The sequence below is a fragment of the Diabrotica virgifera genome, chromosome 4 (genome assembly GCF_917563875.1).
Source record: "Diabrotica virgifera virgifera chromosome 4, PGI_DIABVI_V3a".
In the NCBI taxonomy this organism is placed as follows: Eukaryota; Metazoa; Arthropoda; class Insecta; order Coleoptera; family Chrysomelidae; genus Diabrotica; species Diabrotica virgifera.
Window position 1 is genome coordinate 130,105,239 of NC_065446.1, and position 15,771 is coordinate 130,121,009.

General features: G+C 31.5%; 1 protein-coding gene across 1 annotated transcript in view; it reads left to right on the plus strand.

Moving 5' to 3' along the window:
* The window catches only part of LOC126883928 (eukaryotic translation initiation factor 3 subunit C), a 44,685-nt gene that overhangs the window by 12,729 nt on the left and 16,185 nt on the right, over positions 1-15,771 (plus strand). The window contains exons 4-5 of the mRNA XM_050649704.1: positions 1,855-2,023; positions 9,215-9,333. Of these exons, the coding sequence (XP_050505661.1) occupies positions 1,855-2,023; positions 9,215-9,333 (288 nt within the window). The remainder of the gene's footprint in view (positions 1-1,854; positions 2,024-9,214; positions 9,334-15,771) is intronic.

The window sequence follows — 15,771 nt, forward strand, 5'->3', positions numbered from 1 at the left end:
CAAATCAATAAAATTATACAAAACACAAACACAAATTTAAAATTTTATGGTAATATTAAGTATCCCTAGTTAACCCTGCCCATACCAAGATACATTACATAACAACAGTGTCCTCGTGAACCTAAAACGCAGTATTTTACAGAGATTTTTAATAAACTTTTTATTATTAGGACTTATTATAGTCCTTGGGCCCACATAAAATTATTATTTATGACCACACCGTTGAAACTTATTGTACTTGTTATTTGGATGGAGTCGGACAAATTTGGAGCTTGGCGCGTTATGGCAGTGGGGCGTTTGTCTGTCAAGCTGTCACGAAATTGTCAATTTTATGTAAGAAAAAAATGTATAACCACATTCGTCATTTTATTTTAATCAATGGTTTTTATCATATAAACAGCGAAAACAATTTTGTCAGACAAAAATATTGGGCCGTATGACACGTCGGACACGCTAAATATGTCAAATTTATGGAAATAATAAATTTATTACCACATGGCTAATTTTAACAGAATCTACCATAAAACTTTTACAATAATGTGGTAACCTTGTCGGACAATTTTCACGGGGCATATGCGCAGTCTGATGTGCCGAAGATCTCAATTTCCTGGAATTTTTTTATTTATTACCACAGATGTCGTTTTTATTTTGTACTGTTTTTTTACATGTGTAATGTAATATTGGATCACTTGTCGGACAAAAATAATGGGACAAAAACTTTCCCTCTTGTCGGAATTTTTTTTGAAAATTCAAGAAAAAAAAACTACAGAACGATGTTTGTCGTTATCGAGGAGTATGTACACAAATTTTCAGTAATATATTTGGGTATAACTCTACGTCACGCCCTTTTAAATGTTATACTTAGTGTTTGTACCAATTTTCAGCTAAATCGATTCAAAAGTGACCGAGAAAAATTATTTTAAAGTTCTTTTTGACAATGTCTCCTCTTAAGGACGTCGATAACCTAAAAGAATTAAGTTTTCTGTTCGTTTGCCCCAACATTTTTTGTTTAAGAATATAATTACTTGTAACCTACTACTTTTTTCGGAAAAATGGTTGTGAAGATAATAGATGCCCGAACCCAGCAGAGTTTAAAAGTATAGTTTACTAATAAAAATTAAATTTTTTGTCCGACTGTCGATTTGCCCCCAATATTTTTGTCGGACACTTAGATTTTTTTATTTAGAATATAATTACTTATAACCTCCTATTTTTGTCGGAAAAATGATTGTAAATAAAAAAAATCCAGAAAATTGACATCTTTGGCGCATCCACCTGCGCATAAGCCCCGTTAAAATTGTCCGACAAGGTTACCACATTATTGTAAAAAAGTTTTATGGTAGATTCTGTTAAAATTAGCCATGTGGTAATAAATTTATTATTTTAATAAATTTGACACATTTAGCGTGTCTGACGCGTAATACGGCCCAATATTTTTGTCCGACAAAATTGTTTTCGCTGTTGATATGATAAAAACCATTGATTAAAATAAAATGACCAATGTGGTTATAAATTTTTTTCTTGCCTAAAATTGACAAATTCGTTACAGTTTGACAGACAAACGCCCCACTACCATAATGCACCAAGCTCCAAATTTGTCAGACTCCACCCAAATAACAAGTACAAAAAGTTTCGATGGTGTGGTCATAAATAATAATTTTATATGTGGGCCCAAGGACTATTATAATCAGGACACATTTCTAAATACATAGTCTGATTTATTTTAAACCTATTTTTATATAACGGACTTTCAGCTTTAACGGACACCCTGTCCCCCCAATTAGTCCGTTATATTGAGATTTTACTGTATGTTGCTTTGGTGGAGACATACCTTAGGTTATATTTCTTTTTAAGGTTTTGAGGAATTACAAAAGGCATACCAAAAAGCTGCTCCTGTTATTGTCAAAGAAGAAAATGGCCAGACTCCAAGATTTTTTATTAGGTGTTTGGCCGAAATGGAAGACTTTATTAATGAAATGTGGGAAGATAGAGATGGGAGGAAAAACATGAGCAAAAACAATAGGTAAGCTATTCCAAAAGTTTAACCCTCTAATGCACCACTTCGCCTCAAGGCGGACTATCATAAAATTTGTCAGACATACTTATTAAGTATTGTATAGCTACAATGACCAAAATAGTCTCTGGACTAGATTTAATGTGCACCGAATGTTACAAAATTTGTCCAACCGGACAAATGTTGTACACAGTAATTTTACTGCAAATTTTACTAAAAAAATTCATGCATTAGAGTAGAGGGTTAATATATTTTTATAACGGATAGACTATGGCAGAAGCCTTTGAAAATGGTAAAAAAAAGTAACTGGATGGTACCCATTGTAAAACGAACAAAATTAAACAAAATAATTACAGAAAATCTGATTGTTGAAATCTCTATTTTCTTATAATGTAAAAAGTATACATTACTATGATGAATTTTTCCAGAAAATACAAAAATTATGAAAAAACTTCAAGAATTTGAATAGGTATATCTTTTTAATTAAGTAAAATTTTGAACTGTTTATTAAAATGTACCCTTTCATTACCTGGAAACATAGGATTTCATGTTACACTGATAAACTAGAAAATTGCAAATCGAAATATATTACTATTCAATGGGAGGGTTGACATAGAGGGGGTATCATATTTCGACAGTGTCTCATGGTGGCACAAATTTTACAAATTTGGGGACAGTCTTAACGTACATTATAAAAAGTTTATTATTTTTTAAGAATGCCATATCACGGTTCTTGTCATTGTTGAGCAAGTTCTTGTTGATTGTGTACTTATGTGAAAAAATAGTGAAGCAAAGTTCTTTTGTTTCCTACACCAAAAAAAAAAAATGGTTGCAAAAAAGAAAAAAATGGATTGAATAATTAATTTAGAGCCATCTACATAACCTATGTTCTAGCATATAACTGAATATATGGTTGCCTGTCACAGTGTTGCCATATTTTTTTGTATAATGTATTCAATCAAATGTTATATAAAGGTAGATATTATAAAGATACACTTTTACGGATAAACTGTTGTTTCAATTATTTTTGTCATGGGACGCTACATTTTTTGAATTTATATATAAGATATTTAAATGTAGCTAAATATTGTTTATTTTTGATAATTCATCTTTGATACATTAGCTGATAGATTTGTCAACAGAGCCAGAAACCTAAAACATGAATTCCAAGATTGGTATAGATGGTCACCAGGTGAAAGATTGGGCTTTTTTGTATCCATTGTTTACAGTGATATTTTACTATTTACTTTTTAAAACTATTTAGTTTTTTAATGTTTCTATACTATTAATTTTTATACAGGGTGTTTCATTAATAATTGTCCATATAGTAACTGGAGAAACCTTAGCACAAAATACGAAGATTTCACCTAAAACACTTAAATAAAATGTTGTTCCTTACTGAGTTACAGGGTGTTTTATCTAAAAATTTAAAAATTATTTTTGCTCAGCATTTTAAAACTGTTTGACGTATCCATTTTATACTTGGCAGAAAGTGCGACTACTAGACACCCTACTAAATTATGATAAACAAACGTTTTTAGCTACTACCAGAGGCGTACGACAGGGGATGATAAATGGTTGACCTTTCTAAAATTCTACGCCACTGGAGGAATTACTATTTTAGTGCCATTTTTAGATTCTACAATACTTTCTACGTAAATAATATATACACTTCATTGGTAACGATAAAGTCATTAGTTTTCGAGATATTTGAAGTTAAATATGAAACGGCACAGTTATTTTGATTAATTTATGATATTATTCATATGATTAAAATTTAAAAATTATTTGTACCCAGTACTTTAAAGCTATTTGGCGTATCCTTATCATACTTGGCAGACAGTGTAGGTACTGTACACCCTACTAAATTAAGATAAATAAACGTTTCTAGCTACTAGATAGATGGTGATAGATCTAGATAGTGACTGGTTGACCCTTCCCAAATTCTACGCCACTGACGAAATTGCTATTTTAGTGTAATTTTTTGATTTTGCAATACTTTTTATGTAAATAATATAGTCTTTATTCGTAACATAAAATAATTAGTTTTCGAGATATTTGAAATTAAAAATGAAGCGACACAATACACTGATCCAAATAACCGTGTCGTTTCATTTTTAACTTCAAATATCTCGAAAACTAATGACTTTATCGTTACAAATGAAGAGTATATTATTTTCATACAAAGTATTGTAGAATCCAAAAATTGAACTAAAATAGCAATTTCGCCAGTGACGTAGAATTTGGAAAGGGTCAACCATTCACTTTCCCCCGTCCTACGCCTCTGGCAATAGCCAAAAAAGTTTGTTTAACATAATTTAGTAGTTTGTATAATACCTAAACTTCCTGCCAAGTTTGAAAAGGATACGTCGAATAGTTTTAAAATGCTAAGCAAAAATAGTTTTTAAATTTTTAGATAAAACACCCTGTAACTCGGTAAGGAACCACATTTGATTTAAGTGTTTTAGGTTAAATCTTCGTATTTTGTGCTAAGGTTTCTCCAGTTACAGTTTCTCCTGTAACCGGAATATTCTAATAACCAATCATTGGTGGCTAGTAGAAACGTTTAGGGACCTCAAATTTCTATTCCTTAAACCGGGATATTCCTATAACTGGTATTCTAATAAGTGGGTTCGACTTTATATGCATAGGTGTCACTTTATTACTATTTTATGAAAGTGGTACCTCTTTATTTCTATTTTATGAAAGTGGCTGGGGTATAAAAGTCATCAAATTTTACACAGAAGTTGTGTATTTATACATGAATTTATATTATCAAATGAGAGGCATAAAAGGCATATATACAGGGTGAGTTTTTAGTGTGGCATTGGTCGATAATTCCATTATGACATAGGTAGAATATCGAAAAAAGTTATTTAGAAAAAATGTAGGCAATGATATTATCCAGGCTTGGAAAATATATCAAATTCTACAGGGTGATCAATAACCGCGTGGTATATCAAACATAATATAATTTTTTAAATGGGACACCCTATATATTTTTTCATATATTCCTCCCATAATTTTTGTTCATATAATATAGGGTTTCACATTACTATACAGAGTATTTAACAAGTTATGACCATTTTTATTTCTAAATCCCTATGAGATTAACACCATGTATATAAAGAACTAATTCATTAACAATTATTTATGTTATATAATAAGATAAACAATATACTGTAGTTTTTAAATTAAGTTTAATTGAAATCATTAACGAATATTTGTATACAGGATGAAATACAAAACCGAATTACGATTTTCTAAATTTTTTTAAATGGATTACCCTATATTTAATTTTTTTAAAATATTGTATTTATGGTACTCTCTCATTTTTATATAACATTGCCTATACCTAAATTTATTACTTTCCGAGATATTTTTACTTTTCCTCAAATTTTGGAAATACATTCAATTTTTCTAGTAGAAATAAGTTAGTATTGACTGATAATTAAACGAAATTATGTTTATTCAATAAATAACTAACAAAAAATATAAACCATAACAATAGGCAATGAATTTATCAATACATGTGACATTAAGGAATTATCATATTTCCCTAATATACAAGAATCATAAAATCTCTACAAAAAATATGTCTTGTGTATAATAATATAACAAGATTACTTTTATTTAATAAACAACTCACACAAAACATAGATCAAAACACAACTGATGTAACAGTTTTTAGATTGTTATATCAACATTCTAAGCCAAGAAGTTTTTAGTAACACATTCCTAATTGCAGATTGTGACGCGCAATTATGAATAATATAATTTTCATACTATTTCATATTTTCATACTAATATGCATCAAGAAATTCCTACTTTGTTAACACTCATAGTCAAACTAGGAGATCTATAAATTTTTGGGGTGGTATTGTTGGTGATTATGTGATTGGCCCACCTTTTTTGACGGTTGTGGTTTTTACACGACGCACAGTGGTTCCAAATGCTGAAAATGTGGTCATGAGGCAAAAAAAGGAGTCCCTATTTAGGGATTTTCATGTTTACAGTTGTTTTCTCATACTATCGTAGAGTCCTAATATGCAGGTATGAGGATTAGACTAGATGTATTCTGGTTCACAACTCAGGAACAAGTGGGTCATGTCCGGGGTTATTTTGGTCGGCAGAGAAAGTGAAAAAGAACGCTATATTGAAAACGCTGTAAAACGTTTTGTGGTTTATCAATTTTATTGTTGTGAATCAGATTCTTCTTTTTTAAGTATGTAGTAATGTAAGATGTAACTTAAATCAACATTTATTAACCATAAATGCCTTAAATTTGTTAATGCATAAATAGTGAAAATATACTTAAAATATTTAAAATTTTGTAAAGATGCATCCAAAAAGTACAAAATTCTGCATAATTCTGCGACTAATGTTTATTAATCTTAGAGTATATAGTACGGAGATACAGAATCACTTTTGTTTAACTGCCTATAACTGCCTATGCATTGCTGGCAGTTGTTTGAATACAAAAGTGGGAAATGACGCATATTACATAATTCTGGCGATTGTTAAGTATGTATGGGCAGTTGTACATAAGTAATAGGTTCTGAATATTGTACTTCATAAATAAAATGTATTGGTAATCAGCAGTTTCAAAAGTCCCTTATAATATAAAATTTTAAACAAAAATGCGGCTAAAATAAAATATTCGAATTTCTTTCGTCCATATTGGATCCGCCATTTTGTTTAAAAAAAAAGTAAAGTTAGATTTGTAATCAGCGACCTTAACCTACCAAATTTGGCAAAAAAATTTCCTTTTTGATTAATATTTTCAATTTCTTTCCGTCCTGTTGAATTCGCCATTTTGTTTTTCAGAAAAAATAATGCCAGATTCGTAATCAGCGATGCCAAAAACCCTTAAGAACGAAAGTAATTCCAAAATATATAAACAATATACGCTTTTAAAGGTTCATGACCACGTTTTCGGCGTTTGGAACCACTGTGCGACGGTGCTCTAGTTCACCACACTGCTTTTGACCACCGCGATCACCAGAATTTTCCAAAATTGATTTTTTCATGTGGGGCTGTGTAAAAAACCTTGTATACCAGAAGCCTCCAACAACGCCAAATGATATGAAAAACAGAATAAGAAAAGCTTTTAAAACATTAACTTACAAGTGTTAAGAAATGTGGCTCGGTCATTTGAATATCGTTTACAAAATTGCATAGACGTTGAAGGTGGACATTTTGAACATTTACTTTAGACTTATTTCCTTAACATCACATTAATTGGTACATTCATTAAATATTGTTATAGTTTATATATTTTGTTAGTTATTTATTGAATGCAAATACTTGTTATATTATTACACAATACTTATTTGTTAAGTTATTTCTACTTATAAAAATTTAAGGTATTCCCGGCATTTAAAGAAAACTAAAATCATCTCAGAAAGTAATGAGTTTAGGCATAGGAGCTGATATATAAAAATGAAAGAGTATCATAAATACAGCATTTCTAAAAAATAAATAATTGGAGATCTATTAAAAAAAAATAGAAAACGGTAATTTTGTGTTGTAGTTTAAAAATGCTTATAAAACTGAATGTTTTACTAAAAACTTCTTGGCTTAGAATACTGTTGATATAACAATCTAAAACTGTTACATTCGTTGTATATTGTTTTGATTTATGTTTTGTGTTAGATTTTTTATTGAATAAAAATAATCTTGTTATATTATTATATACAATGCATATTTTTTTTGTAGGAATTTTACGATTCTTGTATATTAGGGAAATATAATAATTCCTTAATATCACATTTATTGATACGTTCATTGTATATTGTTATGGTTTATATTTTTTGTGAGTTATTTATTGAATAAACATAATTTTGTTGAATTATCACTTAATACTGACTTAATTCTACTAGAAAAATTAAATAATGTATTCCCGAAATTTGAAGAAAACTAAAACTATCTCGGAAAGTAATAACTTTAGGTATAGGGAATATATATATAATATATATATATATATATATATATATATATATATATATATATATATATATACACCGTTTTTTGGCGGCGTTGGTAGGGATCTATGGAGGAGTGTCACCGAGGCGCAAGCCCTTATCCCTTGCCGTACCGCTCCTCCATAGGCCGATCAGACACCAGCTTATTCCAGACCAAGTCGTAGATTCTTTTTAGAATTTTAGACTACGACGTCAGCCTTTTTATTTTTCTATTCACCGAGCTGGGGCTCGAACCTCGATCGCCGCGACCGCATAACCACTATAGATTTGTCAATCGTGCGCCTCGGTCCGCTTGGCTAATCTGATCGACAGGTATAGGGAATGTTATATAAAAATGAGAGAGTATCATAAATACAATATTTAAAAAAAAACAAATATAGCATGATCCATTTAAAAAAATTGAGAAAATCGTAATTTGGTTTTGTAGTTAACCCTGTATACAAATATTCGTCAATGATTTCAATTAAACTTAATTTAAAAACTACAGTATATTGTTTATCTTATTATATAAAATAAATAATTGTTAATGAATTACTTCTTTATATACATGTTGTTAATCTCAAAGGGATTTCGAAATAAAAATGGTCATACCTTGTTAAATACTCTGTATAGTAATGCGAAAATTATATGAACAAAAATTATGGGAGGAATAGCAATATGAAACAATATATAGGGTGTCCCATTTAAAAAATTATAGATCACCCTGTAGAATATGTCATATTTTCCAAGCCTGGAAAATATTATTGCCTACATTTTTTCTAAATAACTTTTTTCGATATTCTATACCATAATGGAATTATTGACTGATCTCGCACTCAAAACTCACCCTGTATATGCAACATTTCTTCAAAGTTTTTATTATAATTATTTTAAAATTATGGAATAACTTCTTATTCTGCACTCCAGTATATAAAATAAATTGGTTACCTGTGAAATCGTTAAGCCGGCCACGCACGATACTAAGGTGTTGATCAATTTTGTCGAATTCGACTAATTAACAAAAATTTTAATCATGTGTGAGCTTGCATCCAACAAAATCGTGACAATTTTACCATAGAGAAACTAGTTTCTATACTGCAGTATTGTAGAATTGATATCATCGATGATTTTGTCGAATGACACTGCAGTATCTTGAGTGGCCGGCTTTACATTTAATTTTAATTGCCGTTTTGTCATTTTTTATAAACTATGTACCAACTTTGCTTTAATTTTTAAGCAAATCACTCACATCTATGAGACAGAAGTTGAGAAAATATTTGAAAGATTTTGAAGATGACTTGGCTAAATTTAAGGAAAACCCAGAACAGCCTGATGATGAGGAAGAGGAGGAAAAGCGTAAGTTTATTTCATGAGTCTTATTTTTAATTTTTATTTTGTTGTTTATTATACTTTTATGTAATAATTTAGAATTATTTTTCTATTTTATTAGGTATCATTGGGACCGTCCATTAATCACGTGATCTATTTTTGGCTTGTTTTTAACCCCCCTCCCCCTTGGTGATACATGGTGAGGTTTAGGTCTATTTATTATTGGGTATTGAATAAATAGAAATAAAACACTAGGACGGTTTGGGCAGCAACTGCAATCTCTTATTATGTAGGATGAGAGCTGCTTCTTTGATTTTTCTCTTTTTCATGTCTGTATCTTTAATTATTTTATTGATGCATATTTCTATTGTACTCTGTGCTCGTTGTCCCAGGCATTAGTGATGTTGATTATAGTTACTTTCCAGTATTCGTTACTCTTGTATAAAGTAATCATTTACAGTATTCGTTACTTTGATTACTTTGATTACTTTTGTATTTGAGTACCGGTAATCATATCGAGAATCGCATTTTTCAGTATGTACATATTTTGTATTAGTATTAGTAGGATACTTTGATTACTATGATTACTTTTGTATTTAAGTACCGGTAATCATATCGAGAATCGCATTTCTCAGTACATATTTTGTATTTGTATTAGTAGGTATATAATATCCGATATAACAACAACCTTCACCGATCTGTAAGGGATAAAAATGATTTGATATGTAAAATAGGAGATGGTTGAATGCTCGAATATATGAAATTTATTATGTTAAAAATGATAAAAAAACAATGAATTTTTTATAAATTCTACTAAACTTTTTTCGGCCTTTGCAGATATCTATGTATTAGGATTTTAGATCTAGATTTAGAAAAACATCACACCTAAGCCGCATACTGAGAAACAATAAGTACCAATATGCTCAACTATTAGTGAAAGGAAAGATCGAGAGAAGAGAGGCATATGAAGGAAAAGACTATCGTGACTAAGAATCACCTGACAATGAACAGGATTAAATTTTGAACAGCTAATAAGAACAGCTGAAGACAGACAACAGTTTGCAATTGTAGTAGCTAACATCCGTTGAGGAGAAGGCACTTTAAGAAGAATATATTATAATGAAACAAGAAAATAAATAAAAACAATGTCATGCATGTAAAATTAAAGTTTTTGATTAGGTATAGTGTAGAAACATTATCATTTCCACATTTTTTCCGGCCTAAATTTTTTCGACATTGACTGACGAAGGAGGAATACAAAGCCGGTTAAACACAAAAGTTGTTAGTTAGTTTTGAACATTTGTATTCCATCTCCTAATTTTAAATTTTGAACGTCTATCCAAAACGGTACAGATTCATCTGAAAAGGATTTAATTTCTTCTGTGCTCTTTAACCAAATTTGGAAATAAAATTGTTGTTTCGGATATTAAAGCAATTAATTTTAATAATGAGAAAATTTTTTAATGTTCTTTAATTATCTCGAAATACTAAGATTTCGGTATAAATAATGAAGTTAAAAAGAGCAAAGTAAGTTAAATTCTGATTTAAGATTTTTAAATATGTATACCTATTTTTTTATTTAGTTTGTAAATCGTTCAGGGTGGTTCGGGTACATTAGTCCCAAAATCTTTAAGAGGATCGGAACGTATTTTCGGCTGCAATGCTATTCAAATGGGGATTCATTTTTTTCAAATCCTGAGAAAACTAATAAGTATTTTGGAAAAATTTAAACGCAGAATGAAAGATTACGTTATTAGCGAGGGCCGAAAGTCCCTGAGAACTTCTACAATGTTTATTTTAATAAGTTACAGGGGTGAAAAAACTAAGAGAAAATTTAGTGTGATTTTTAAATTCAAATATCTCATTCAAAATAAACTTTTTATTTATTCTAAGGGACTTTCGGCCCTCGGTAATAATTTAGTCTTTCATTCTGCGTTTAAATTTTTCAAAAATATTTATTGGTTTTTTCAGGATTTGAAAAAAATGAACACAATGCCGTGGTAATATTTTCCAAATCTGTCTTTGTCTTACAACGCACTCAACCGAATATAATATTGTCAGCATATATTGTCAGTCAGACACTGACAATCAGTGACAATTTTAAATATTTGACATTGCATCGGGAATATTTTGAGAAATTGATTAAATATTATTGATATATAGTGTATTTGATAAATAATTGATTTAAGACGTGAACTTAATAAAAAGTTATTTATTGTGTATTATTTGTGAAAGATCCAAGCAGAAAATACATCAGATATATCCTGTGATCCAAGTATTTTGTTGTTAGAGATGTTCAAAATTGTAAGCGTTCCAAAATAACAACATATTATTAAAAAATCACTTTAACACTTTTCCTCTTTTCTCGATTGATTATTAGTTTTTGTTGTACAAATAAATTATTACAATCACTGAAAACATAGTTAGTGAAAAAATTATCACATTTATTAACTGAATTAATAATTTGCAATTATAAAAATAACAGTTATCCAAGAACATTCAAAAGCCATCTCTTTAAATTAATTATGACATTTTCAAGTAGAATGACATTCTAGTAATGTTTACATATCCACACCAGTGTGAATTTTACTACACGTAATTTGCCGTGTAAAGACAGAAAAAGTAGGGATACACGTAAAATATTTGCGAATTATGTACCCATAGCCTTAAAGTAGTCATCATAAAATTATCTGCTGAACATCTGTGGCAAGGGTGGCATCTGTAATCTAATATGTGCCCTCTGTACTCTGCATACCGATGCAACACTCGTCGTCACTCGTGGAATACCCATTGACATATTAAGCGTAGACTCGGCATACTCACCAAAAAAGCGTAACGCGGAAACAGCATGGAAACAGTCGATCGGTGGTCTATCTGTCTCTTTTAACCAAACGATCCCGCGCATGTGACTGACAAAGATGGCGAGACCACTCAATCCTATGTCGACGTTACACCCCGATGCATTGAGTGGCATATCCCCAGCCAAGTCTATCCTTTACATGTCTCTGGGAATACTGGTCCCGCCCGATATCAATCGGTTGTAGACACAATACGGCTGTGTTGGTACGATTGGTACGAATATGAAGTAGGAAGTAATCAGAGTAATCAAAGTAATCAAAGTAACGATTTGCCTCTTCGTATAGTAATCGTTACTTTCGGTATTCGTAAGTAACGACAGTAACGAATACTTTGTAACGAATAGTTACTTTTTCAACATCACTACCAGACATGTTTGCGCATCTGTGTTTTGTTGAAGTCTCTGTTTTTGATCTATGTTTCATGCTTATTTATCCTGATAGTTAGCAGTCTTGCGGTTTCTCCCACATATAAATGGTTGCATTCAGTGTATTTTATAGAAGTAGTTCTTTGATCTCTCTTGTGTGTTGTTAGGTTTGGTTTTGGGCAGGATGTTGTGATGTTTGTTGTACTTAGATCCTATCCTTTTTAATTTTTCTAATAAGTCCTTTACATATTGTATTCTTCTCGTCTTTGAATTCCTTCTTGTGAGTATTTCTGTATCGCTTGTAATGTTTTGTTCTTTATTTACTTCAGAGTAGAGTAGAGTAGAGTAGAGTAAATTTTTATTTGCATAAACTTTTAACATAATTGAGCAAATAACGTCACATTACTAATAATCACATATTAAAAAGTATTACTAATAATCACATATTAAAAAAATATATTAACAATACACTAAAATATACAAACAATACAAATTACATATATGCTGATCAAGGCGATAGGCCAGGTACTCCACCACAGTATACGGCTCAATGTTAACCAGGTGTTGAAAAACCGTTTTTTTTTAAAGCTTTATAGCTTGTTTCCCGTTGAATGTCAGATGGTAGACTATTGTAAAATTTAACACACGCATACAAAGAACTTCTCTCTGTTAGGGTCAATCTGTGAAGTGGAATATTCAAATTAAGGCTTTTTGTGTTATATTCATGATTTGGTAGCAGGTGATAAAATAAAATAAAATTTTTAAAGAGGAACATAATACATTCATATATAGATAGCTGAGAAAGTGAGTATATTGAGTGATTTGAATCGGCCTCTACAGGATTCTCTCGCCTTTAGTCCTAGGATCTCCCTGGCTGCCTTTTTTTGGACTATGAAGACAGTTGAGCTATCCACCGAAGCACCCCAGAAGACTATTCCATATCGCATAATAGAATAAAAGTTTGCATAATATACCGATAGTAAGATTCCCTGGTCTAGATAGCTTTTCAAAACTCTTAATGAGTAGCAGGCTCTATTTAGTTTTTTTGTCGCATTTTTTATTTGTTCTCCCCAATTCAAGTTCTGGTCAATATGAAGATCTTCAATCTTGTAAAAGTCCTTAATTGTAAATTACAATGGACAAACTTTTGGGCTTGAGTGATAATTTAAATATCTGTTAGTTGTGGTTGGTTTTCTGTAAACTTTGGTTGAATATCGTGTATCCTCTTTGGTGATTACCACACCCAGAAAAGAAAGTGGATTTTTTCCCATGGTGAATTTGATTGATTCTTCTTTAGTGTTGATGTTCAGCAGATTTATTTAATGCTTCGGGTCCAATAGACTAATAAACCACCATATTGCCATACCATATGGTCAATATGGTTACCATATCTCCACCATACTATAGAGTACTATGGACTGTAGGTTGTTTGTCTTGTTTGTTTATAATGTTTTGTTTGAAGTCCTCCATGAATTTATGAGATTATAAGTAATGGTAGAAGGCAGAATGGAGCGCGTCAGATTATCACATGGGGAGAAACCTTGTACCCTGTAAATGTACCTCTACCATATATTGGCTCTTAATACAGGGGAGTTCGTTAAGGGGGGTCCGAAAAAAAATCTATCCTTGGAAAAACTCGAAATCGTCAGATTAAGATAAGGTAAGTTAAGTACATGGAAAACAGTGTATATTTAAAAAATCTGACGATTTGATGTGGCGTAAGGAAATGGCGAGTCACAAAGTTTCACCAAAAAGCGAATATTTCGCGAAATGAACCTCAGATCGAAAAACTAAAACACACATATTCAATTTTTTTCAAAAATCTATCGAATGATACCACACACGATCCCCCACGGAGATGATGGGGGGTTAATTTAAAATTTTTAATACGAACCCCGCGATGTTTAACTCCCAACCCACGTTCGTGAGGGGTTGTGTGTGGCGCCATTCGATAGATTTTCAAAAATATTGAATACGTGTACTTTGCAGTTTTTTGATCTGATGTTCATTTCGCGGAATTCGTATTTAAAATTTTAAATTTACCCCCACCCCTCTCTGTGGGGGTTCGTGTTTTGTATCTTTCAATAGATTCTTGAAAAATATTGAACACATATTTTTTAAAAAACAAAATAATCGTTTCGTTTTGATTCAATTCGAGTTTCTTGCCATCCCCTGACACCTGGTGTTTCGGAATCTATCCCTTGTCAAAGAGGCTTTACAAGAAGACTGAATTGCACCATAACGAAACGCAAAATAACTGCAGATATTAAAATATTTGCAGCGGAGTGTGGTTAGACTGTCCTCTAACGGGGAATGACGAAATGAGTGAAAATAATTTCGACCACGAGTCAGTAATCTGTTAACCGAGATACAGTAGTACCAAGCGGCGCCGCTAGGAGAACACTCCAATAATGCGTCGCAGATTACTTTAATGAAACGTGGTCATTTGTACTCTTAAACCTATTTTTCGTTTCGTTATGATGCAATTCAGTCTTCTTGTAAAGCCTCTTTGACAAGGGATAGATTCCGAAACACCATGTGTCAGGGGATGGCAAGAGACTCGAATTGAATCAAAACGAAACGATTATTTTGTTTTTTGTTATACCTTACTCGGTTTAAGAGTACAAATGACCACGTTTCATTAAAGTAATCTGCGACGCATTATTGGAGTGTTCTCCTAGCGGCGCCGCTTCGTACTACTGTATCTCGGTTAACAGATTACTGACTCGTGGTCGAAATTATTTTCACTCATTTCGACATATTTTTTAGTTTTTCGATTTGACGTTCATTTCCCGAAATATTCGCTTTTTTCTTGTAAAACTTTGTGACTCGCTCATTTCCTTACCCTTCGCTCAAATGGTCAGATTTTTTAAATATACACTCTTTCGCATGTACTTAACTTACCTTATCTTAATCTGACGATTTCGAGTTTTTCTAAGGATAGATTTTTTTTCGGACCCCTGTTAACGAACTCCCCTGTATTAAGAGCCATTATATGGTAGAGACACAGTATAAAGGGGGGCAGTAGAACCACTCTCTGAAAAATTGGAAGTAAAATCTTTAGTCGCGCATCAGTGCTGGACAGCTGTTTCCACCATTGCAGGCTTCCTCAACAGCGCTAGCGTGCACACCTCTAAATCCCACAATGGGAATTTCAATGATCTTTGAAATTCCCCTTAAATAGATGGTCGAGCTGTTTTTCGATTTAGAGGTGTGCACGCTAGCGATTGTGCATCCCTCTG